General features: G+C 41.4%; 1 protein-coding gene across 8 annotated transcripts in view; it reads right to left on the bottom strand.

Moving 5' to 3' along the window:
- Positions 1-1,158: 1,158 nt before the first annotated feature.
- LOC114908222 (zinc finger protein 665-like) overlaps positions 1,159-26,062 on the bottom strand; it is a 28,224-nt gene continuing 3,320 nt past the window's right edge. For 5 of the 8 annotated variants that reach the window (XM_029244532.1, XM_029244537.1, XM_029244533.1 and 2 more), the window contains 3 exons: positions 21,449-21,538; positions 19,864-19,990; positions 1,159-6,043 (listed from right to left, as the gene is read on the bottom strand). In XM_029244532.1, the coding sequence (XP_029100365.1) occupies positions 4,083-6,043; positions 19,864-19,990; positions 21,449-21,520 (2,160 nt within the window). In that variant the 5' untranslated portion in view covers positions 21,521-21,538 and the 3' untranslated portion in view covers positions 1,159-4,082. The other 3 variants (XM_029244539.1, XM_029244535.1, XM_029244538.1) reach the window with 3 other exon arrangements.

Raw genomic sequence — 26,062 nt, forward strand, 5'->3', positions numbered from 1 at the left:
GTCTTCGGTGTCCTAATAGCAACCTGGCTGAGCGATGACGAAGAAGGGTGAAGGCTGAGGGGTAAAACCCTTTTCATTATTAGATTTTATCCTGTTTTCATGGAAACAATAATCCCAGACTTTTTTTTCACCCAAATATTATTAGCTAGTTGTGTTAAATGGCCACCGTAATTAATAAGGGATTGGAATTTTGGAATTTCAGATTCCCATCTCAAAAACAGAGGAAGGTAAAGGAAAAAGATGTTCAAGAAAACATTTTTCAGATCAAAGTAAAATACCCCTTATTAATGATATTAAATGACAAGGTAGCCAAGGATAATTGTGGGAAGAGATATATCAACTGACTTTGTTCTAAGGCCCGAGAGTATAATATTCCATGCAACTCATGGCCAGACTATGAGGTGTTCCAAATGAGGCAAAAGTTATTAGAGGACTTAGTGTTGTCTAAATTACAGATTTATTTCCTTTCAGCTTCATCTCAATCTAAACAAACTAAAATAATTCTTCAGGGACTCCCCTGGTGGCAAGTGGTTAAGAACCTGCCTGCCAATGCAGGGGACACAGGTTCGAGCCCTGGTCCAGGAAGCTCCCACATGCCACGGAGCAACTAAGCCCGTGCACCACAACTACTGAGTCTGCACTCTAGAGCCTGCAAACCACAACTACTGAGCCCGTGTGCCACAACTACTGAAGCCCGAGCACCTAGAGCCCGTGCTCCGCAACAAGAGAAGCCACCGCAATGAGAAGCCCGCACACCACAACAAAGAGTAGACCCCACTCAGCACAACTAGAGAAAGCCTGCGTGCAACAACGAAGACCCAACGCAGCCAACAATAAATTAAAAAATAAAATAAATTAAAAAAAAAAATTCTTCAAGCTTTAATACAGATATTCTGATTCTAGTTTAGAATATAGTTTAATGTCATCTCTAAATGTATTTTCATATTGAACTATAACTTAATAGAAATATAACTGTTATATCATAACTCAGTGATGTTCAGAATTGGGAAAGCTACAATAAATATTTCCCATGAAACAGCAGAGATGTCAACAGGATTTCCCTGGAAATGGCAAACATACTCAATTGAGGGTGAACTTAAAATGTTATTTTAAAGTTGTGTTTGTTCTGAAAGACATGAAATAATTCTTACATTATACTTCTCAATTATATTTTTCACTTTTATTCATTTTAATTTCCACATATAGCTGCATGGTAATTACACCAACATAATGACTTTCTTCACTCTTTTAATTGCTCCACATCAAGAGCTATGCGTTCCCCTAATTTCTCAGCCACTGTGCAGCTAGGCAAGACCATGAGAACAGTTTCGCCAAATAGGGTGTGAGTGGAAGTAACACATTACTCATCTGAATGACCAAATCTATATGTCATAAATCACAATATCACAATCAGAGCTTCCTCTTATACAAATATACCTGAGAGAAGGGAAAACACATATCCACAAAGACTTCTTGTAAAAGATGTCCATAGAAGCATTTTTCTTAACAGCCAAAACGTGTAAAGAACCCCTCCAATGAGTGACTGGGTAATCAAACTGTGGATATTACTGCTCAGCAATAAAAAGTTATGAGGCACTAATAAATGTTACAATATGGATGACCCTTGTAGAGAGTAAACTAACTGAAAGAAGGGAGAAATAAGGCCACGTTATATGACTTAATTTATATGAAATGCCCCAAAGAGCCACATTCATGCAGACAGAAGGTAACTTAATGTTTCCTTGTGGCTGGGGATGGAATATGGAATAACTGCTAATGTGTGCAGGTTTGTTTGTTTTTTTTAAAGAGGAGTGATGAATGATGAAAATACTGTGGTTGGACATTGTAAATATACAAGTCCTACCATACTGTGCACTTAAAATGTGTGAATTTTATCGTACGCAAATTATACCTCAACAAAACAAACAATCTAGTATCTCCATATCAAACTCAGGAAAGAGATCTGCTCTATTATACTAACCATGGCCTACAAGGTGTTGGGGATACGAGTTCCAGTTTCCATTGTACTAATGGAAGGAAAAGACGATGACAGGAATAAGGGCAAGATGGGGAGGAACTGAAGAGATACATTGTAAGATAAAATTAACATATCGAGTTTCCAAAAATTCCAGTGATGCACCCGCACATTAGCAACAAGTCTCCTGCTTCCACATTCTGAGACTTTAGTTCATTATCTCGTATCATTTCAATTCTCTCAACCTAAATGAAAAACGTGAGAGGCCTCTTTCTTTGTGTTTAATATAACACATGCTTTGTACCTGTCATTGCTCTATGTACACTTTCATACCACACAAAACTGAAAATAACTTGATTTATGCATCCTCCAGATTTTTCACTGGATCCATAAAAAGGAAATACAAATTAAATATACAAATTGGGCTAAACAGTATTTTAAAAAGACGATAAATATGACTAACAAAATGGAATGTTACTACAGTTTAGTAACTATGAAACATATTACTTATTACTGTAACTTCAAACAGATTTTTATAGACTTTCAAAATGGCTACTGTGGGGCTTCCCTGGTGGCGCAGTGGTTGAGAGTCCGCCTGCCGATGCAGGGGACACGGGTTCGTGCCCCGCTCCGGGAAGATCCCACATGCCGCGGAGCGGCTGGGCCGGTAAGCCATGGCCGCTGAGCCTGCGCGTCCGGAGCCTGTGCTCCGCAACGGGAGAGGCCGCAACGGTGAGAGGCCTGTGTACCACCAAAAAAAAAAAAAAGGAAACTCATGACCACCGATCCTTTCAAATTATTTCCCTGAGTGCTCCAATTACAAAAAATAGGCTGTTATATTTCTTTACTTCTGAAATTTCTTCTATTTTCTTATATTTTTCGTATCCTTACTATATTTCTATTTTCACTTCATGTAAAGGTGCAATCCATGGGTCTAATTTTGGCCTCCACGCACAAAAAGGCAGGCAAAACTATAATCATATCGTGTATACCCATGAATGTTGGGAGGCAGGTATTAGGGTGTGAGAATCTGAAATTTCACTGTATTTTTATTATAGGCACTGAAATAATCTAGGATACACCATGGAATGAATAGCTAAATGCAAATTATGAATATACATTTTCAAAACTGTAAGTTGTTTGAGTCTAACATGGAAAGAGATTGTTATAGATGCCATTCAACCCAAACAGCCAAATAATGTATTATTAGTGTTCATCTATTCTGTCACTCCCCAGGCTCTCAAATTTATATCATATTGTATCTTAAAATTGTGTCCTAGTTTTTCTAGGTTACACGGATATGAATAAACCCCACCTAAAGAAGTAGGTCCTTTTTTTTTTTTTTTTTTTGGCCGTGCAGTACAGCTTGTGGGATCTTGGTTCCCTGACCAGGGACTGAACCTGGGTCCTTGGCAGTGAGAGTGCGGAGTCCTAACCACTGGACCGCCAGGGAATTCCCAAGAAGTAGCTCCTTTCATCTTACTGATCCCTTTCCTGAGACCATCATGGTGACAAATGAAAAGCATGTAATGAAACTACGACATCAACAGGTTTCTAACTTCAGGTTGCAGGTCATCAACAATAATGCAGCCTTTTCAAGAAACCTCAAATAACTGAATAAAAAAATTTCACAAACTGAAGATAATTAAACTTTCCCACAGATGTCCTTTCTCCATTGGCAGATTTAGTTCCCCCAGTATAAATTTTCTTATGTGTAAGTCGACTGACAGCACTGGTTGAACACTTTATCACCTTTGTTACATTTGTAATGTTTCTTTCCGGTATGAATTCTTTGTGGTGTATCCTGAGGTCACTGCTTAAAGGCCTTGACACACTTGTACAGTTTTTATCTTATGTGAATTCATTCATGACCACAAAGGTACACATTTCTGACAAAGCTGGTCACTGTCATTACATTTGGAAGGTTTCTCTCTAGTAAGAATTCTGTTATGTTCCACAAGCCTGGTTGCAAGCTCTGCCACATACTTAAGGTTTTATATTTCTCTCCTTGATGGAGTCTCTGATTTTAAGGCTTGACCACCTGCATAAGTTTTATCTCAATCCTTATATTCTTTCTACTATGAATTCTCCAATGATCCCCAAAGCTTCAGCTTTTAATAAAAGCACTGCCACATGTATCAGCTTTATAATGTTTCTTTTCCGTATGTATTTTCTGATGCCTAGCAAGGTTTGTAAATTGGGTAAAAGCTCTGCCACACTCATGACATTTGTAAGGTTTCTCACCAGTATGTATTATCTTATGTCGATTAAGATGTGAACTATCTGTAAAGGCTTTGCCACACTCATTACATTTATGAGATTTCTCTCCAATATGAGTTCTCTTGTGACGCCAAAGCTGTGAATTCTGGACAAAAGCCTTATCGCATTCATTGCATTTATAAGGTCTTTCTCCTCTATGAATCCTCTGATGTGCCGCAAGGCTTGAGTGCTGGGTAAAAGCCTTGCCACATAAATTGCATTTGAGTTCTCCAGTTTGAGTTCTCTCATGACCCCAAAGCTGTGAATGCTGCATCAAAGCCTTGACACACACACTACATTTATTTGTTTTCTTTCCGGTATGCCTTCTCTGATGCCTACTAAGACTTGAAATTTGGGTAAAAGCTCTGCCACACTCATCACATTTGTACGGTTTCTCTCCAGTATGGATTGTCTTATGCTGACTAAGATTTGAATGTTTTGTAAAGGCTTTGCCACACTCAACACATATATAAGGTTTCTCTCCAGTATGGATTCTCATGTGCTGGGTAAGGACTGACCGCACGGGAAAGGCTTTGCCGCACTCATTACATTTGTAAGGTTTCTCGCCAGTATGAATTTTCTCATGAATCCAAAGGAGTGAACGTTGAATAAATGACCTCCCACACTCTTGACACTTGTAAGGTTTCTCCCCAGTGTGCAGCCTCTGATGACTTGCAAGGACTGAATTTCGACTAAAGACCTTGCCACACACATCACATTTGTATGGTTTCTCTCCTGTGTGGATTATCCGATGGTTCCTTAGGGCTGAGTGCACACTGAAGGCTTTGCCACACTCATTACATCTGTAAGGTTTCTCTCCAGTATGGATTATCTTATGTTGCGTAAGATTTGAATGCTTCCTAAAGGCCTTTCCACACTCAACACATAGGTAAGGCTTCTCTCCAGTATGGATCCTCTTATGCTGAGTAAGGCTTGAATGCTTCCTAAAGGCTTTGCCACACTCATTACATGTGTAAGATTTCTCTCCAAAATGCACCGTCTGATGACTTCCAAGGATTGATTTTCGACTGAAGACCTTGCCACACACATCACATTCATATGCCCTCTCTCTTGTATGGATGACCTGATGTCGAGTGAGGTTTGAGCGCTGGTTAAAGGCCTTGCCACACTCTTTACATTTATAAGGTCTCTCTCCAGTATGAATTCTCTGATGACACGCAAGGTGTGAATTTCGACTAAACACCTTACCACATACATCACAATTATATGGTTTCTCTCCTGTGTGGATTAACTGATGTCTACTGAGGTTTGAGCCATAAGGAAAGGTTTTGCCACACTCACTACATTTGTAAGGTTTTTCCTTGTATGCTTTCTGGTCTTGTGTCAGTACTGAAGGATGCATAAAGTCACTCTTATATGTATTAGAAATGTTGGTTTGGACAATAGGAGAAATTGTCTGAAGTGGTAAAAATGAGGTACTACTGTTGATACTCTTGTCAGCCTGATTAAATTGATCAAATTTCTCTTCACTTTTAAATATATGCAGTTCATCCCGAAAACTTAATGTAAGCTTATTTTCAATAAGTTTGTTTCCAGTATCCCTTCCACCATGTTGATTTTTTCTGTCAGTGAGATTTTCACTATGGGTTATAGGCATTCCTTTGTAATTTCTTTCATCATCTCTCCACTGACACTCAAACACATGCATGTTTTCCTGGATCTCCCTGAAGTAAAAATCTCTGATTTCATGGCTTTCATGTCTTCCCAACATCACTGTTTGGAATACTTCTCCTGTGTCACTGTTCGCTTTTGGTTTTAATTTCTTGATCACATGTATATGAGAGACAGCTACAAGATATAAAGAAACATAGGTATCCTATTAATTACAGATCGTAAATAAATGTTTCATGTTGAAAACGTGATATGATGCCAAAGGTAACACTTATCCTGAACAGAGTTATAAAACTTCCCAACCATGATCTTCAAAATTTTTGACACACTAAAGAAATAGGATCCTTTATTAATGAAAGAATAATCACATGTAATTCAAATTAATTTTAGGGTAGCCTAGTCAAACACCCTATGACAAAAACACTCACATTGTGCAAACTTAGCTCTCGAAGAAAGGGTATTTTCCACCATGACCACAAAGATCACATACCTGTTGGCAGTAAACATACTGCTGTCTCATAACTGAGGAGAAAAACCCATAATATATATTTTATGTGTAATTATTGTACATAAATAAGTACTAAAGGACAATGTACTGTAATGGTAAATAATCCAAAACAAACTTATCTAATGAATAATCTAAATAACTCGCCGTTTAGAAATCACAAAACCATTGCAGCATTGAGAAAATAAATCAATAAAACAATTTATAAGAAAACAAAATATTTATCTTAATACACATTATAAATCCACATGTCCCCATTGAGAATAGGCATTTTACAGCATTAATAAGTGGTGCGTGTCAGATATATTGCATAATACATGCTGAAAAAGCATCATCTATAAATCACAATATAAATTGGTAAATATTCTAGTAAATCATGATAAAGCCAGCATAAATAATAAGTCACCATATTATAGAAAATTTTACTCTGTGGAACTCTTTTTTTTTTTTTTTTGCAGTACTCGGGCCCCTCACTGTTGTGGCCTCTCCCGTTGCGGAGCACAGGCTCCGGATGCGCAGGCCCAACGGCCATGGCTCACGGGCCCAGCTGCTCCGCGGCATGTGGGATGCCCCGGAGCGGGGCATGAACCCGCGTCCCCTGCATCGGCAGGCGGACTCCCAACCGCTGCGCCACCAGGGAAGCCCTACTCTGTGGAACTCTTAACATTCCCCCTTTAGAATAAAGAAAGGACTTCTATTCTAGAAGGAGCACACAATATGAGAACTGGGAGTTATGTTGAAATCACCGACTCATGCAATATCATGTCAGGAAAATACATAACATTATAAAGAAGAGCTGGAGAAAGAAGTCAGAAGTCACAGTTATGATTTCATGACTGCAGTTATATCAATTAATTGAGGAATTCCCTCTCTATGCAGTGCCCTTTAATTATCCTGTTCACTGGCACCAAACCATATGTGATACAGAGTAATGTGCTTTGAAAATTTACTAATTAAGGTCAGAGACAACATTGTTGAGAATATACTGCAAAATAAAAACATACAAGGTGTATTGCAGACAAAGGGATATCTCATAATAAATATGACAGCAAGTTGACATATCTTATTACAGAAAAGTAACTTTTTGAGTCTTTACTGTAAAACATACAATATTCTAAGCCATCTAAAAACACTAATTTGGGGACTTCCCTGGTGGAAGACTTCACGTTCCCAGTGCAGGGGGCCCGGGTTCAACCGCTGGTCAGGGAACAAGATCCCACATGCATGCCGCAACTAGGAGTTCACATGCCACAACTAAGGAGCTGGTGAGCTGCAACTAAGGAGCCCGCCTGCTGCAACTAAGACCCCACACAACCTAATAAAAAAAACCAAAAACAAAAAAACCACTAATTTGTTTTAAGGCTTGAGGTAAATCACCATTATTTTTAAAATAAGGACAGCAGATTCACAGGGTTTATGTACCTAACACAAATTTACACAGAAAGTGACAGAAGCAAGATTTGAACCTGTACCTACAGAATCAGACGTGTTCTTAAGCATGACTGGCCACTCAGGCAGTACAGATTACAGAATATTACAACGAATACCAGGAGCTTAGAAAGAAATACTTCAAAGGAGATATAGGAACTCAGCTGTGTCACTGTAACAGTGTGACTCGGCCACTCCTCCTGGAATTTGCTTTTGAGTCCTCATCCCTGTACATTCTGATTCAGGTCCTGTCTGGAGAAAGTTGTTCAGTGGATAAATAGGGGTCATTTTTTACAGTGTGAGTAATGCAGGGGTAGGGTGGGTGGGTAAAGGAGTGTTGTGGAGATCGGGGAGTTCCAGAGTACAGACTTAATAACTCTAGGAAATAACAGTGTATTCCATCCAAGTCAAGATACCTGGTGAGAAAGGTCAGGTCTGAGGAAGGGCAAGAGTGGAGGGCAGGGAGTAAAAAACACGTGGGTGCACAGCTTGTGTCTGCATGTCTGTGGGTCTACAACCATACAAGGGTGACTAAAATACTGAGCTCGGAGGAAAAGAAGAACTGGCAAGGAGCACAATGCTGTCCCAGTTTTAACTAATGTAATTATATACAGACTATGGGGCAAAAATGGAAGAGCAGGTTTACACCTATATCAATACCTGCTGTGAAATTTGTTAAACTGAGCATCTCATGCGTTCCATTTCCAGGCATGTATTCAACACACAATGATATTCCAGGATATGTGCAAGTATGGGAGAAGAATAAGGAAATGGCCATCAAGAGGAGATGGATGTGTTTACTCTGTACACACACATGCAGGTACAATAAAATGTTATCAATGGTACAGCAAAATAGGGGGATCTTGATTTTAAAATGATGATCTCCTGGCTGGGTGGGCAGAGAGTTTGTCTGGAGAAACCAAGATAGCAGGAGGTGTTTGCTAAGGTCTGAGCATTTTAAGATATGATAATGTTAGTTTTTTTTTTTAAAAAGAATTTTATTAAATAAAACACTACTTATATAAAATCTTTTAAAAAAGAAATCTAAGACTGTTTGGTATTAAAAATAAGTGTCCCTTTTCCTGGGGTCTCTAATTACTTGAACTCATATCCTGGATCTCTTAACATAATCTCCGCCATATAAAAGGCATGAGGAGTGATGTCAGCAAGATGGTAAGACCAATAAACTCAAGGCAATGATTACCCCATGGAGACACCCAGTTAATAACAATATACAACCAAAGGGGAAAAAAAATCCTTTGGGAAAACTCTGGAAACCAGTAATAAAGCTGCAGCACTCAAACAAATGACTACCCCCAAAACACTGAACCAAAAAGTGTCAGAAAGATCATGACGATTTGCTAGCCTTTGACTCACTCACTCCCCAGCACATTGCTGTGAGAATGAACAGGAGAAAGCCTCCCAAAACCCAGATCTGCCCTCAGGAGGAAATGCAAATCAAAACCACAGTGAGATATCACCTCACACCCCTCAGATGGGTTACCATCAAAAAAGACAAGAGATAACAAGTGTTGAGCAGAACGTGGAAAAAAGGGATCGCTGCTGGGAAGAATGTAAACTGTTGCAGCCACTATGGAAAACAGTATATAATTTCCTCAAAATATTAAAAAAAAAAACACCCCGCTATCATATAATGCAGCAATTCCACTGCTGGGTATATATCGAACAAAATAAGATCACTGTCTTAAAAAGATACCTGCACTCCCATATTCATTACACCAACACATAGAAACAACCTAAGTGTCCAAAAGATGAATGGATAAAAAAAATCTAGTAGACATACACAATGCAATATTATTTAGCCACAGAAAAGAAGGAAATTCTGCTATTTGTACCAACATGGATGGATGTTGAGAGTATATGCTCAGTAAAATAAGTCACACATAAAAACTAATACTGAATGATCTCACTTATAGGTGGAATATATATATATATATAGAAGAACAAAAAAGACCAAAGCTAGCAGAAGTAGAAAAAAGTAGATCAGAGATAAATGAAATAGAGAATAAAAACTACAGAAAACCACAACCACAACTGGGAGGAAGCTTCCCAAATTCCAGCTCCTTCCTTAGGAGGAAATGCAAATCAAAACCACAGTAAGCTATCATCCCACACCTGGTAGAATGGCTATCATCAAAATGTCAAGAGATAATAAGGGGAGGTGAGGATGTGTTGAAAAGGGAACCCAGTGCAATGCTGGTGGGAATGTAAATTGGTGCAGCCACCATGGAAAAGAGTATGGAGCGTTCCTCAAAATATTAAAAAACAAACAAACAAAAAAAGAATGAAACAGGAGGGAAGGAGGCAGGGCACAACCTTTGAAAGAATGACAAAGCCTGAGGACATGACATAAACTGATTAGAACCAAATGGATCCAAGATGACTGACAAGTCAACTTTTTCCACTAGACCTTGAGCCTCAGTATACGCTCACATCAGCAAGCTAAATGACACACCCACAGGCGCCATGACAGTTCCAACACCGACCATAAGGATCAAAAAGTGGGCAGTGGCCCAATTCCTGGAAATCCCCGCCTCTTCCTAAAATAGCTGGAATACTCCTCCCACTCATTAGCCTATGAAATTACCCGCTCCTCTAAAATTACCCGCTCCTATAAAAACTGACAACCCTATACCCTGGAGCTTTTCTCATCTTCTGAGACAGCCCACACTCTGTCTGAGGAGTGTGTTTCTCTCTAAATAAATCCACTTCTTACCAATCACTTTGTCTCTCACTGAATTCTTTCTGCCATGAGACATCAAGAACCTGAGCTTCATTAAGTCCTGAAACCAGGTGTGTGATCTCAGTTGGAAGACTGTGGGTTTTGGCCGTGTTCGAGTCCTGGCACGTGGGTTCAAGTCCCAAACTGAGGTGCATGGTTTCACTCCCATAGGATATAGCAATCCCACTTCTGGATACATACTGAAAGGAAGTGAAATCACTACCTCAGATATCTGCCCCCCATGCTGTTGCAGCATGATTTACAATAGCCAAGACATGGAAATAACCTAAGTGTCCAACAGTATGTAAATAAATTTTAAAATGTTACACACACAATGGAATATTATTCAGCAATAAAAAAATTAAGTAGTAAATCCTGCTACCTGTACCAGCATGGACAGACCTTCAGGGCATTATTCCAAGTCAAGTAAGTCAGGAGAGAAACACAAATACAGTATGACCTCAATTATATCACACGTAGTGGAATTTTAAAACAAAAACAAAAGCGAACGATTAGAAAAAGAGTAGAATAGTGGTTGCAGGGGCTGCAGATTGGCAGTTTCAGTTATAAGGCGAATAAGTTCAGGGGATCTAATACACAGCATGGTGACTGTTGTTAACAATATTGTAATTATATACTTGAATTTGATAAGACAGTAGATGTTAAATGTTCTCACCACACACACACAAAATTGTAATTATGTGAATTGATGTATGTGTTACCTAAGCTGTGATAATTATTTAGCAATATATTATATGTATATCAAATCATCACTCTGTACTCTTTAAATTTACACCATGCTATGTTTGATTATATGTCAACAGACCTGGGGAAAAAGAAAATACAAAGGAGTGCACAGAAGAGATCCTGGGTGAGCTTTGACAGGGCGAGAGAGAGTCATGGACATATACACACTAACAAACGTAGTAAGGTAGATAGCTAGTGGGAAGCAGCCGCATGGCACAGGGATATTAGCTCAGTGCTTTGTGACAGCCTGGAGGGGTGGGATAGGGAGAGTGGGAGGGAGGGAGACGCAAGAGGGAAGACATGTGGGAACATATGTATATGTATAACTGATTCACTTTGTTATAAAGCAGAAACTAACACACCATTGTAAAGCAATTATATCCCAATAAAGATGTTAAAAAAAATGACATATATGATGTGACCCCAATTATTAAAAAACATTTTCATATAAAAGAAAAAAAAAAGAGATCCTGGTTTATCATATGAATAAGAATTTCAAAAAAAAAAAAAAAGCAGAGAGAGAGAAAGGAAGAAAAGATGGGAAAGAAAAAGATCTCAAAAGACCAAAACAGAGCCAAAGCTCCAGAAGGAAAGAAATAAGAGTAAGATTAGAGATAAAGGAACTAGAAAATATAAAAACCACAATCACAAAACTAAAAGTTGGTTCTTTGAGAGACAAATTTTACACTCAGAAAGATTAAGAAAAAAATCAGAAGACTCATAGCTAAAATCAGAAATGAAAGAGGGAACATTATAACTGATTACAACTGATGCTACAGAAATCGAAAGGATTATAAGAGAATAGTATAAGCAATTCTATGTGTAAATAAAGAGTGGTAAACCAAGGAGAAATGGCTAAATTTTTAGCAACACAACCTCTGAAGACTGAACAATTCAGAAATACAAAAACTGAACAGACCTATACCTAGTAAGGAGATTGAATCACTAATCAAAAAGCATTCAACAAAGGAAAGCCAGATAGCTTCACTGCAGAATTCTACCCAACATTTAAAAACAATGAATGCCAATCTTCCTCAAACACTTGCAAAAAAACATGAAGTGGAGGAAATACTTCCAATCTCGTTCTATGAGGCCAGAATTACTCTAATAGTAAAACAGACAAAGACACTGCTAGAAAACCACATACCAATACCTCTGATGAATACTGATGCAAAAATCACAAATAAAACGATAGTAAACCAACTGCAACACCGCATTAAAAGAATTATACACCACGACCAAGGGGGATATATTTTTGGAATGCAAGGGTGGTTCAACATATAAAAACTTTACCATGTAAACATGCACATTAATAGAGTAAAAGGAGGGCTTCCCTGGTGGCGCAGTGGTTGGGAGTCCGCCTGCCGATGCAGGGGACATGGGTCCGTGCCCCGGTCTGGAAGGATCCCGCATGCAGCAGAGCGGCTGGGCCCGTGAGCCATGGCCGCTGAGCCATGGCCGCTAAGCCTGTGCATCCCGATCCTGTGCATCCAGAGCCTGTGCTCTGCAACGGGAGAGGCCACAGCAGTGAGAGGCCCGCGTACCGCAAAAAAAAAAAAAAAAGAGTAAAAGGGAAAAAAAAGCTACACAATCATCTCAATTGATGCAGGAAAACTATTTGAAAAAAGTTAACATGATAAAAAACACTCAATAAAGTGGAATACAAAACAGCTACTTCAACACAGGAAAGGACATGTATTAAATGGCCAAAACATCATACTCCATGTTGAAAGACTGAAAGCTTTTCCTGGAAGATCAGGAACAAGACAACAATACATGCTCTCACTATCTGTATAAAACATATTACTGAAAAAAAATTACTAGAAGTCCTAGCCGGAATGGGACGAAAAAGAAATAAAAGGTATCCAGATAGAAAAAGGAAAGAAAATTATCTGTTTCCAGCCGATATGATCAAATGTGGAGAAAGACCTGAAGATTCTGCAAAAATCCTGCTAGAACTAATGAATGAATTCAGAAAAGTTGCAAGATATATTACCAACATGCAAAAATCAAGTGGGTTTTTTTGTTTTTTTTTTGTTTTTTTTTTTTTTTGCGGTACGCGGGCCTCTCACTGCTGTGGCCTCTCCCGTTGCGGAGCACAGGCTCCGGACGTGCAGGCTCAGCGGCCATGGCTCACAGGCCCAGCCGCTCCGCGGCATGTGGAATCCTCCCCGACCGGGGCACGAACCCACGTACCCTGCATCGGCAGGCGGACTCTCAACCACTGCACCACAAGGGAAGCCCTCAAGTGTGTTTTTATACATTAACGATGAACAATCTGAAAGAAAACTGAGAAAACAATTCCACTGACAATAACATCAAAGAATAAAACACACATAACCTTAGCAAAGAAGATTTGTACACTGTAAACTAAAAACATTGCTGAAAAATATTAGGAAAGATACAAATAAATGCAAAAACATTCCAAGTTCATGGACTGGAATACAACATCGTCAAGATGTCAATATTACCCAAAACAATCAACATCTTCAATGCAAATACCTAGCAAAATCCCAAGTGTTTCTTGTAGAAATAGATAATTTCATCCTAAGATGCACATAAAATCTCAAGAGACAAAGAACAGCAAAAACAAGCTTGAAGAGAATAAAGTTGGCGATCTCCCACTTCCTTATTTCAATACTTAACACAGGGCTTCCCTGGTGGCGCAGTGGTTAAGAATCTGCCTGCTGATGCAGGGGACACGGGTTCAAGCCCTGGTCCGAGAAGATCCCACGTGCCGCGAAGCAACAAAGCCCATGCGCCACAACTACTGAAGCCCATGCGCCCTAGAGCCCGTGCTCTGCAACGGGAGAAGCCACCGCAATGAGAAGCCCGTACACTGCAACGAAGAGTAGCCCTTGCTCACTGCAACTAGAGAAAGCCCGCACACAGCAACAAAGACCCAACACAACCAAAAACAGATAAAAATAAAATAAATAAATTTATTAAAAAAAATACTTAACACGAAGGTACACTCATCAAAACAGTGTGGTACCAGCATAAGGACAGAGAGACCAGTGGAACAGAATAGAGAAATAAATGTCAGAAAGAAACAATGTGTATACGGTCAAGTGATGTTCCACAAGGGTGTCAAGACCAGTCAGTGGGGGAATGATAGTGTATACCACAAAAGATGTTGAGAAAACTGAATATCCACATGCAGAAGAATGTAGCTGGACCACTGGCTTACACCACATACGTCTAAACATGAGCTCCAAAAGTATAAGACTCATAGCAGGAAACAGGAGGAAACCTTCATGACACTGAATTCAGCAATGATCTATCAGACATGACATCAAAAGCACAGGCAACAGAAGTAAAAATGGATAAACTGGACTGCATCAAAATTTACAAGGTATTGTGCATTAAAGCACACTCAGTAGAGTGAAAAGACAATCTACGGTATGGGAAGAATATTTGCAAATCATGTATCTGATAATAGGTTAATATTGGGAATATAGAAAGAATTCTAAAAGGGTCTGATCAGCAATTCCATCATGGCGGTAGGGGTGGATCCCCACGCCAACAAGCAATGTTCAGGCATCAGCTGGGTGTCCTACAGTTGAACTCAGTTGTGACACTATCTACCTGGAGATAGTCATATCCGACAGGTTAAGGGCTTGGTGTTATAAAACTGCCCCCTCCACCTCACACTTTAGATGCCAATCTCAAGTCCAGGATGTCACCAGGGCTTCTGACCAGCAGCCTACAGATCAGAGGTTCCAACGATTTATTTGTTAAGAATGTTTCATAGAACTCAGAGAAACATGTTACTTATTAGATCATCAGTTTATTATAAAGGATATAACTCAAGAACAGCCAGCTGGAAGAGGTGCATAGGGCAAGGTATGGGGAAAGGGTTCGGGGTTTCCACGCCTTCCCCCAGACCACCATTCTCCCCAAATCTCCACGTGCTCACCAATCTGAAAGCTCTCAGAAACCTCTCCTTCTGGGTTTTCATGGAGGCTTCATTACGCAGGCATGACTGATTAAATCAGTGGCTACTGGCAGGCAAACTCAATTTCTAGCCCCTCTCCCCAACCCCTCCAATCAGGGGTGAGACTGAAAGTTCCAACCTTCTAATCACATGGCTGGTTCCCCTGGTGATAGCCCCCCATCTTGAGGGAATTTCCAAAAGTCACCTTATTACCATAAACTCAGCTGTGACTTAAGGGGGTTTGTTATGAATAACAAGACACCCATTCTACCTTCATGGCTCTGAAGTAATTTCAGAAACTGAGGACAAGACACCTAATATACCAAAAGATGCTCCCATTGCTGTTATCACTCAGGAAATTCCAAGAGTTTGGGGAGCTCTGTGCCAGACATGGGGAAGAGGGTCCTCCTCAGAACTGAACCATGTTGGCACCCAAATCTCAGACTTCCAGCCTCCAGAATGGTGAGAAATAAATTTCTGTTGTTAACAAGCCACCCAGTCTATGGAACTTTGTTAGAGGAGCCAAAACCGACTAAGAGACCTATGATCTAGCAATTTCATTTCCCTGTATATGTAACAAAGAAACTGAAAGCAGGATCTGGAACAGATATTTGCATACCCGTGTTCACAAAGGCATTATTCACAATAGCCAAGAGGTGGAAGCAACCCAAGTGTCCACTGACAGATGAATGCACAAAAAGGTGATCATTCAGGCAAAACAACAAAAGACTCAGATCCCGGCATGTGCTACAACATGGATGAACCCTGAGGATGTTACGAAATAAGCCAGTCACAAAAAATACGATACGAGTCCACTTACGTGAGGTTATCAAACACAGTCAACTTCACGGAAACAGAAAGCAGAATGGTGTTTGCTAGGGGCTGCTGAGGGGGGATAATGGGGAGAAATCAAGTGAGTTTAAATACTCATGGTCATCAACTGAATCTATAGTCAAACAACAAGAAAAACGTGGTATATGTTAACTCTTCTAAGCTCAAATGATGTAAAACATTATGAAAGTTATTTGACACAATAAAAAAAAGAACATGAGGTCGGGGGTGCTTCTACTCTTAATACTATGTATTAGTAGATACATAATTATTTCGAATCAGTCAATAATATGCAATGTGTCTAAAATTAATCAATTAGACTTCATTAATATCATCAGGAGAACAGAAGTAACCTTATGGAGACAACAGTTGAATGGCCCTCATGGGGGAGGACTTGCATTAATGGGCGCTGTAGTAACAGCAGTTCCGTGCAGAAACATTTTCTGGCCGTGGCGTGGAGACTGATGGAGGAGACCCATGTGCACAGAGGTGGTGACCAACACACACAGCAGATAAGCTGGAGGACAAGAGCACAGCACCAGTAGGAGGGACAACAGGGACCAGGTGCACTTTATATGAAGCTAATGGAAAGGAAGATGGGGAACAAGACGGTCTTCTAGTGTTCACTCAAGAATGCAATTTCCAGAAGAGGGACTGGGACTTTGGGATTAGCAGATGCAAACTATTACATATATGTATGAATGAATCACTTTGCTGTACACCAGAAACTAACACAACACTGCAAATCAATTATACTCCAATATAAAATAAACAAACAAAAAAAAAGGAATGGAGTTTCCAGAACGTTAGAAGTTTTGCAGGAAATACAGGTGTCAGAAACAACAGTGGAGAAGAAGTTCATAAAGTGCAAGAAATGGGCTAAATTTTCTATAAAACACAACGGCATATATAAGTATTAATTCACTATATCAACACGGACATTAATGAACCTAGACAGGGAGCATGATTATTAGAATATCACAGTCATGCCCCAAAATAAAAACTCAGTGAAATTTATATAAAATTCAACAAATTATATACAGAAAATTGAAAACATACAATAGAAAAAGCAATGAATTTTATATAACAAATTATGGCAAGGCAATCAAATGGTATTCCTGGGATTAAGAGAGTGACAATAAAGAATACATATATTCTCAAGATATTAAAAATCTCAACTTAAAAATTGTAATAAATTTAATTTAATATTTGGTACTCAGGTGAAAAGAAGTAGAAGGAATTAATGAGACTATGTTTTCAAAATATTCTGGACTAAGTGTAGGATTTAGGGAAACAGCTGCTGAGCCATACCCCCAACTCTAAAGGAGGAAATACTGTAATATATAGAAAACAATATCCACTCACTAATCCCCCCCTCCCACACACTGCAAATATGAAACAAAGAACACAAAGAGTAGCAGCGGCTTAAACACAACAAATTACGGTACTCCACTGAAGGCATCATTCAGCTTCATAAGTTCCCTCACTAAATTGCTTCAAAATAATGTGTTGAGGTAGACTGAACAATGGCACACACAGAGGATAAAAAATGTGGTATGGACAATAGTTTAGTCAACAGCCTCAGAGATATGAGGATATGATCTTCATAACAAATGTTCCCAGCAGAAATTCGTGTGTTATTTATTGTGGCACAAAGGGGATGGTCATTCGCATATGTGAACACCATTGTCACAGTGTCCTTGAGAGATGCTTTCATGACACTCCTCCAAACTGGAAAGATTACTGAAAACACTTATCAGTCAGGCTCTCCTGATACTTTCCACCTCAGTATCCTGGGACATGCTGACCACTCTACTGAGTAGCTTCAAGTGGTGCTTCTTATGTAGCAGGATAACGTCGCAAGATATGAGTGACAGTATTCTCCATCAAGAATTTTGTTACCAAGGAAACCCACTCCATAGGAGAACCCACCAAAAATCGTCCGTTACTTAAAGGTGGATGATCACGGCAAAAAAATAGGATAAAATTTCAGACCCTAGGACTGTGTATTTCAGAAGCAAGTTTCAGGGGCAAATTCATGCAAACTTAAGAGAATATGAAATCTGGAAGAGTCTATATTACCCAACTAGATAGAGTAGTGCAAGAGGCAGGAAGATACAAGATGTGGGGGCAGATCTTGTAGGATCTTGAGAAGGGACCATGTGCTCTATCCACAGATGCCAAGCTAAGAGCCTGAAAGACTGGCACATGCTCCTCATGTAGGACTGGGGATTAAAAAGATCTCTCTGTCCACCGTCTTTACAGTATCCCTAAGTAACAATCACAGATGATCCAACCCACCTCCCGTTACACACCCCCAAGCTGTGTGACAAAAATAGAACAGGGGCTTCCCTGGTGGCACAGTGGTTGAGAATCTGCCTGCCAATGCTGGGGACACGGGTTCGAGCCCTGGTCTGGGAAGATCCCACATGCTGCGGAACAACTGGGCCCGTTAGCCACAGCTACTGAGCCTGCGCGTCTGGAGCCTGTGCTCCGCAACAAGAGAGGCCGCGATGGTGAGAGGCCAGCGCACCGTGATGAAGAGTGGCCCCCGCTCCCCGCAACTAGAGAAAGCCCTCGCACAGAAATGAAGACCCAACACAGACAAAATAAATTAATTAATTAAAAAAAAAAGAACAGGAGGAAGGGTGGAGGGATTTGAACAGGCAGGCAGGGCTTGAGACAGCCCCATGCAGGTTCTGGGGTGACAGATGGAATCAAAGAGCAGCCAGTGTTTTCTCATCTCCTGATTAGGTCTCCTAAGTACAGCAAATGGAGATGGAACTGGGAAAGGTCCAGGGGTTAGGACTGTGGAGATGTCAGCTCTGATCAATATGGACTAAGAACTAAGCATCTGATGGAATCAAGAACAGAACGAGAGACCAAGGGGAAAAGAGACCCCTTTCAAACATCCCATCCCACGCTCCTCAAGGAGCCAAAGAGTTCACAGGAGCCAGATGACGGGGTGTAGATCATGACAAAAACTCTGCCTTTGTCTGTTTTGGAGCTGCAGCACCCCTGAAGGGTGAAAGGACACATTTTACATGTTGAAGGACAGAGTGGTAAGTTAGGGAGGAGAAAAATTTCCTCTGAGAGTTCACAAGAAATAAACTTCTGTTTTTCCATAGAACTCTCCCACTTAAGGAAAGTTTCCCAAACACTATTAATGGTGAGGTTTCCTCTCTGCTCTTCTGAGCTCCGACCTGTGTTGGCACCTTTGATACGTTCCCATTCATTTGATTTTTTGCTATTTTTCACTTCACTCTGCAGAGCCCAGAGCTCTTTCCCTTGCTCCAAAATGGAGATGATATTCACAACAGAAAGAAATTCGTACTCATAAAAAGAAAGGAACATGGTGTCCTGTGGCGTTTCCAGAATCCCAGTTCCTTGTTCAGGTGAGGAGTGAGGACATTACACGTGGGTCTGGAGAAACATTTCACAAATTCATCCACCACCTCCTTCTGAATACACAGGGAACAGTATAATATGCAGACATCTAGCTCTCTTCCTAGAACTACTGAATCAAAAGCACAGGGGTAGAAAACAAGAAATTTTATATATTAAGAGTTTGCCATTGGGCTTTGTAAATACTGAAGCTCTGGAACAACTAGTATATCATGAAATGGGCAGATTCCTGAAGAAAAGCAATTTTAAACTCCTGATGTCGAATCATAAAGCTTTTCATGTCTGAGTCAACAGGGCTTTCAGGTCAGTCAAGCAAAACAGGGCCTCCCAAGAGGCACACAAGGGAAAATGCAAACATACGCAAGGGCAGATCCCAACTTCTAGAGGGAAGTTATCCTCACCCAGGGAGAGCAGGTTCCCGTAGGTCTCCAACATCACGTCCCGGTACAAGGCTCTCTGAGCCGGGTCCAGGCATTCCCACTCTTCCCGAGAGAACGTGATGGCCACATCCTCAAAGGTCAACTGTCCCTGAAACAAAAGATACATCTCACCAAGGGGCCATGAGGAGAGTTCTTACCGTCACATAAAAGGAGAAGAGAGAGGATCAACTGGGTTGAAGAGTGCGTTCTGACAGATTTGAGTAAAGGCATTTTGAGCAAGTTATATGCCTGAAATTTTAGTTTCTTTGCTTCCACAAAAGATTACGCTATCCTCCAAGTCAGTGTGGATTACTGGTTTTTGTGGATGATACATGAAATATACAAGTAAAAACACAACACGGGCTGTCTACACAGGAGTGTCAGATATTCACTATGCAGATCAGCTAGGACATGAGTGGTGTCTTCAGAGGCGACTCCACAGTGGCTTTACCGAGAGATCAGGATCTTAAAATTGTGACGAGGATAACAAAGAACAATGATGAAACGCATGTGAACACGTCCTATGTGCTAAGCATTACGCTTGAGACTTTACATATATTAACTTGTTACCGACATAATAGCTCATTAGAGAAAGACCTGTTCCCACTTTACAGAGGAGAAAACTGTGTCACAGACACTCTAAGAAACTCGCCTCAGATCAAATAGCTAAGAAATGACACAGCGAGCACCTGAACTCAGGTGGTCGGCCCCTAATCAAACCTAAACAATCAAAGTTAAGTACAGCATGAAAAGTACCCTGACAGAGGGCTCCCTGAAAAACCCTGAAACGTACAAGGTGAACAACGTGCAAATGCATAAAAAGTCATATATAAATACATACGTGTCTACACATAATGTTACCATTTTTGCTACTATTTAAATTATTAATGGGATAGTGTAAAAGAGGATTAACATGTAATTTCAACTGCTAAAAAAATATAAAACTTATTTATAAAATGATATTTTATAAAAGCCATGGACTTTCACATCCATGCACTAATGCACACACATGTAGACACACCATTCACTAAAATGAGAGCAGCTGTCTCAACATATTTTGGATGACTTTTTAAATTATTTTGATCAATGTATTTCAACATCTCTGGGACAATGAAAATGTACTAAGTGTACTTAATTTAGTTTGTCAACATTATTCTATAGTAGGTTAGTAAAACACAGATACAAACATGAAGAAATATATAATGCTTTAATGTCTATAAAATACATATACTCAAAAATACAAATATAATTTTATCCATTTAAATTTAGATATGTAGCTATTAAAAAAAGCCAAACAAAGTTTGTTTATTCCAGTAATAAAATATTGATTCAAAATTGGAAGGGTTCTTAGTGGTGTACATTAATTTAACAGATTAAGGAAAGAAATGATCAAAATAGTAGAGTTGAAAAATTCTTGGATAATTAAAAATCATGACAAAAAGAATACTAAAAAAAAAACAAAACAAACTTTTATTGAGCAAACTGAAGCATCAGAGAAGATTGGCAAGTCCGAAGAAGGGCATTTTGGAAGGACAGACAAAATAATCAACTGACAATACGACTTTACCTGACTCACAGCCATTCCTGACTCCTTTTCTTTCCTCTCCCTCCTCTTCCGGGCTTCTTCCTCAGACAACATGAGTCTTTAGAGGTTGACCTTGAAAGTTGGAAAGATGCTGTTTAATGCATAGAATCAACACACCCCCTTCCTGAGTCACCACCACACACACAGGGAAGCCCTCAGCATGTGGAACAGACGGTCCTCTGCTGCCCACTGTCCCAGGAGGGACTCAGGACAGTAACTCCCACACAGAGACCAACAGGTAAGTTTCCCCACACTTTCCATCAGATCTCGCTCCCCTCCTGGTGAGGCCCTCACGTACCCAGCAGCAGCGGGCACCTCAGCTGGACCCGACGATCCCCTTCAGGTCACCGACCAGCCCTGATCCATCCCCACGCAGAGCAGAGCCCTCACCCTCAGCCCAGATCTCAGCCCTCAGGAATGGGGGGACTCAGAGTCCTGATGCTCACTGACGGATCCAGATTGGAACATCCTGGGGCAACATAGATATTATCGAGCTTTGGTCTCACACTGACTACATGAAGAGGAATCCCTGGTCAGAGGGTACAAAACATGTCTATGCATAAAGCCTCATCGATCTAATGGGAAGACTGGGTTGAGCACCACTCACAGGAGGCAAGCCCAGCACAGCCCCCACTTTCTTATTCTTTCCCAGCTTTACTGAGGTGTAACTGATGAATTAAAATGGTGTAAATATAAGGTGTACAATGTGATTATTTGACAGATGTATACACTGTGAAATAATTATCACAATCAAGTAATTACACTTCCATCAACCCACAATTACCATTTTGTGTCTGTGTGGTGAGAACACTTAACATTTATTCTCTCTGCAAAATTCAAGCATATAGAAATACACTACAATTAACTACAGTCAGCATGCTGCACACTAGCTCCCCAGAACTTAACTCATTTTACAACTGAAAGTTTACCCCTTTGACCAAAATCTCCCCATTTTCACCAACTCCCGGACCTTGGTAACCACCATTCTACTCTCTGGTTCTATGAGTTTAACTTTTTCAGTTTCCACACATTAGCGAGATCAGACAGTATGTCTTTCTAGGTCTGGCTTAGTTTACTCAGCAGAATGTTCTCCATGTTCATCCACGGTGTCATAAATGGCAGGACCCTTCATTTTTACGGCTGAATAATAATAGTTCATGGTATGTATATAACACATTTTTGTTATGCATTTGTCTGTCACCAGACCTTCATGTTGTTTCTACATCTTAGCTGCTATGACTAATGCAGGGATGCTCACAGGAGTGCAGGTATCTCCTTCCAAATACTGATTTTGTCTCCTTTGCATCAACAGCCAGAACGGGCTTGCTAGGCGGTCTGCCTGACCTATTTTCAAGTTTTGAAGAAACTCCACATTGAGTTCCACAACTGCTGTACCATTTACATTCCCACCAACAGGGTAGGAGGGTTCCCTTTTATCCCCACCCTTGCCAATACTTGTTATCTCTTACCTACTGGCTAACAGCCATTCTGAAAGGTGTGACACCTCCCTGTGGGTCTGCTCTCCCCTGAGGCCTGGTTCTCACCAGGACTCAGCCAGTGGAAGGGGAAGAAGCAGAAGGAAACGTGCAGAGCAGGCGTTAGGGACCAGAGGTGGGGGTGAGGGTGTGGCTGGCATGTTAAATGGGAGGGGGGTGGTCAGAGAAGGCTCCACTCAGACGCTGACATCAGACCACAGACCTGGGGGAAGAAGCGTGTTTGCCACCTGGATCTGAGGGACAGCCCCTGTGAGGGCCCTGGGACAGCAGGAACCTTGACCCCAGGAAAAGGAAGGAGCCTTGGGTGCCTGCAGCAGGGTGAGGAGATGGGCGGGAGGGGAGGTCAGAGAGGCACCAGGGGAAGCAGATGACGAAGGGCCTTGGTCTCTAAGCATTTTCCTTCCATAAGAAAAAAAGAATTTTAGCAACCACATATTCCATCACTCGTTTTAAGTAAACATCTAATATTTTTGTATCTTACATTTTAGAACAATTACACATAACATAGTGTTTTATATATTTTATATACATACCAAAATGTTCATCAGAGCCCCAGGAAGCATGGTGTCGCCCTCAAGCAAGATGTGTTAGACGGCAGGGGGAACACAGTCAGGGATCTCAAGGAGTCAGTTTCGGACAAATTAAGGCGGAGATGCCTGTTAGATGTCCCAGCAGAGATGTCGAGGAGACAGGTGGACACAGGATTCCAGACTTTAAGGGAGAGATGTGGGCTTGAGAGGGCAAACTGGGAGACGGGCAAGTGGTGTTGAAAACTCTTGAGAAGAGATGATGAGGAAAGGCAGCGGATGTAGACAAGAGAAGAGGTTCAACGACTAAAACTTTTGGAGGCTGCCACGTTCAGAAACCAGGGTGTTCAGAAAAATTCATCAGAGGACAGCGAGAAGGGAACAGGGAAGTGAGAAGAAAATTGAAGCAAACGGACTTTTAAAGGTTAAATCAGTCTTTCAAGAAAATCAGTCTTTCAAGGAAGAAGGAGTGATCCAGTGCGCAACATGCTGCCGATACAACAAGCAAGATGAGAAGAGGAAATAAATTATTCGATTGAGAGATGAGGTCATTGGTGACTCTGGAAAAGAAAGTATCAGTAGACGGTGGATGTGAAAGCTTGATTGGGTGGGGTTCACAGGGGAACTAGAGGCAAGAATTGAAGACAAAGAATATAAACAAGTTTGTAGTATATTGTGCTCTGAAATGGAGCATTGAGAAAAGGTACTCAGTAGTGGGGAAAATGTAGTTAATTAAGAATGCTTTGTTTTTTTGTTTTTTTTTTTTGCGGTACACGGGCCCCTCACTGTTGTGGCCTCTCCCGTTGCGGAGCACAGGCTCCGGACGCGCAGGCTCACCGGCCATGGCTCACGGGCCCAGCCACTCCGCGGCATGTGGGATCTTCCCGGACCGGGGCATGAACCCGTGTCCCCTGCATCGGCAGGTGGACTCTCAACCACTGCGCCACCAGGGAAGCCCAAGAATGCTTTGTTTTAAAGATGGTAGAGTGAGCTTCCCTGGTGGCGCAGTGGTTGAGAATCCGCCTGCCAATGCAGGGGACACGGGTTCCAGCCCTGGTCCAGGAGGATCCCACATGCCGTGGAGCAACCTAAGCCTGTGCGCCACAACTACTGAGCCTGCGCTCTAGAGCCCTCGAGCCACAACTATTGAGCCCGCGTGCCGCAACTACTGAAACCCACATGCCTAGAGCCCGTGCTCTGCAACAAGAGAAGCCACTGCAATGAGAAGCCCGAGCACTGCAACAAAGAGTAGCCCCCACTTGCTGCAACTAGAGAAAGCCTGCGTGCAGCAACGAAGACCCAACGCAGCCAAAATAAATTAATTAATTTAAAAAAAAAAGAAAGAGTGCTACTTCCAATAGAACATCTTTAAAAAAATAAAGATGGTAGAGTGCATAAAAAGGTTTTGGCGTGTGTGTGTGTGTGTGTGTGTGTGTGTGTGTGTGTTGGTCCTTGTGTGTAAGATAGGCAACACCACCATTTGTGTATGCTGATGAAAATAACCCCCTAAAAGTCAAATACATGATGCAGTGGAGGAAGGATGCCATGCCGTCCTGACACAGAGTGAAGTTGGCAACAAGGGCACAATCGCACGGTCAGCCGCAGCCAGAAGCAGGGACAGACTCTTCACAGTTGGTACTGAGGAGACAACACAGGCCCTGAGGCAGATGGGTGAGCCAGTTAGAGGAGATCTCTTCCCTTCGCTCCAGGGGCTCAATGAAGAAGAAACAGGGCCTTTGAGAGAAAAGATGGGAGAGGATGAATTGGACTTATGAGGGCCTGTAAAGGAAGGGCATGGAGCAGACACATAGGGAATGTGAGGGAACAGAGCCAGGAATCTGAAGTGAGACCAGTCAATCTGGGGGTGTGCTTTTCTCCAGCTGTGATGAGCCACACGGGGACAGCACAGAGGAGACACAGCTGGATGTGATGGGGATGCCAGGGAGGGCAAGGAAGTAGAGGGTCACAGGAGAATGAGTGCACACGTCCTTTGCTTTGGGGCATCTGACTTGCACGGCTGTAAGTAAGTGACAGGGTGTGCTTGTCTCCATTATGGAAAAACAACCTGGATAAGGTAGTACCCCACTGGCTTATCATTTTACCCCTGATGCAGACAAAACAAGCCTGGGCTATAGTACACACTCCGTATGTAGTCAGCAAATTAATGAGAAGAGCACAGAGTGAAACTCGTACACCCTCCGGCATGGTCTTCACTTTGGGGGACAGATGTGTGCAGGTGTCCTTTGCCCTGGGAAGAGTGAGGAAGGAGCTGACCAGGAACAGCAGAAATGGGTCTAGCCAAGGGTCCTCCATCCAGACAATGCCCCTTACCCTCAACAAGTGCAAAGGGCAAGTGTAAGTTCAACCGGGACCGCAGTGAGCTCAACCAAGGGGTAGCTGCCTCAGGCTGAGCAAGACCCATTTCAGAAATAAAAGAGCCTAAAATCAGCAGAAAAAGGAGAGGCCTCCCGGCTGCCTAGACCCCTCGATGGAGAAAAGGTCTCGGTGTCTAGGATTTCTCACTCTGCAATGACATTGGCTTAAAAAAAAATCACAACCTGGGACTTCCCTGG

This window comes from Monodon monoceros, unplaced genomic scaffold, assembly GCF_005190385.1.
Source record: "Monodon monoceros isolate NGI ecotype Baffin Bay Population unplaced genomic scaffold, NGI_Narwhal_1 Super_Scaffold_10, whole genome shotgun sequence".
Taxonomy (NCBI): Eukaryota; Metazoa; Chordata; class Mammalia; order Artiodactyla; family Monodontidae; genus Monodon; species Monodon monoceros.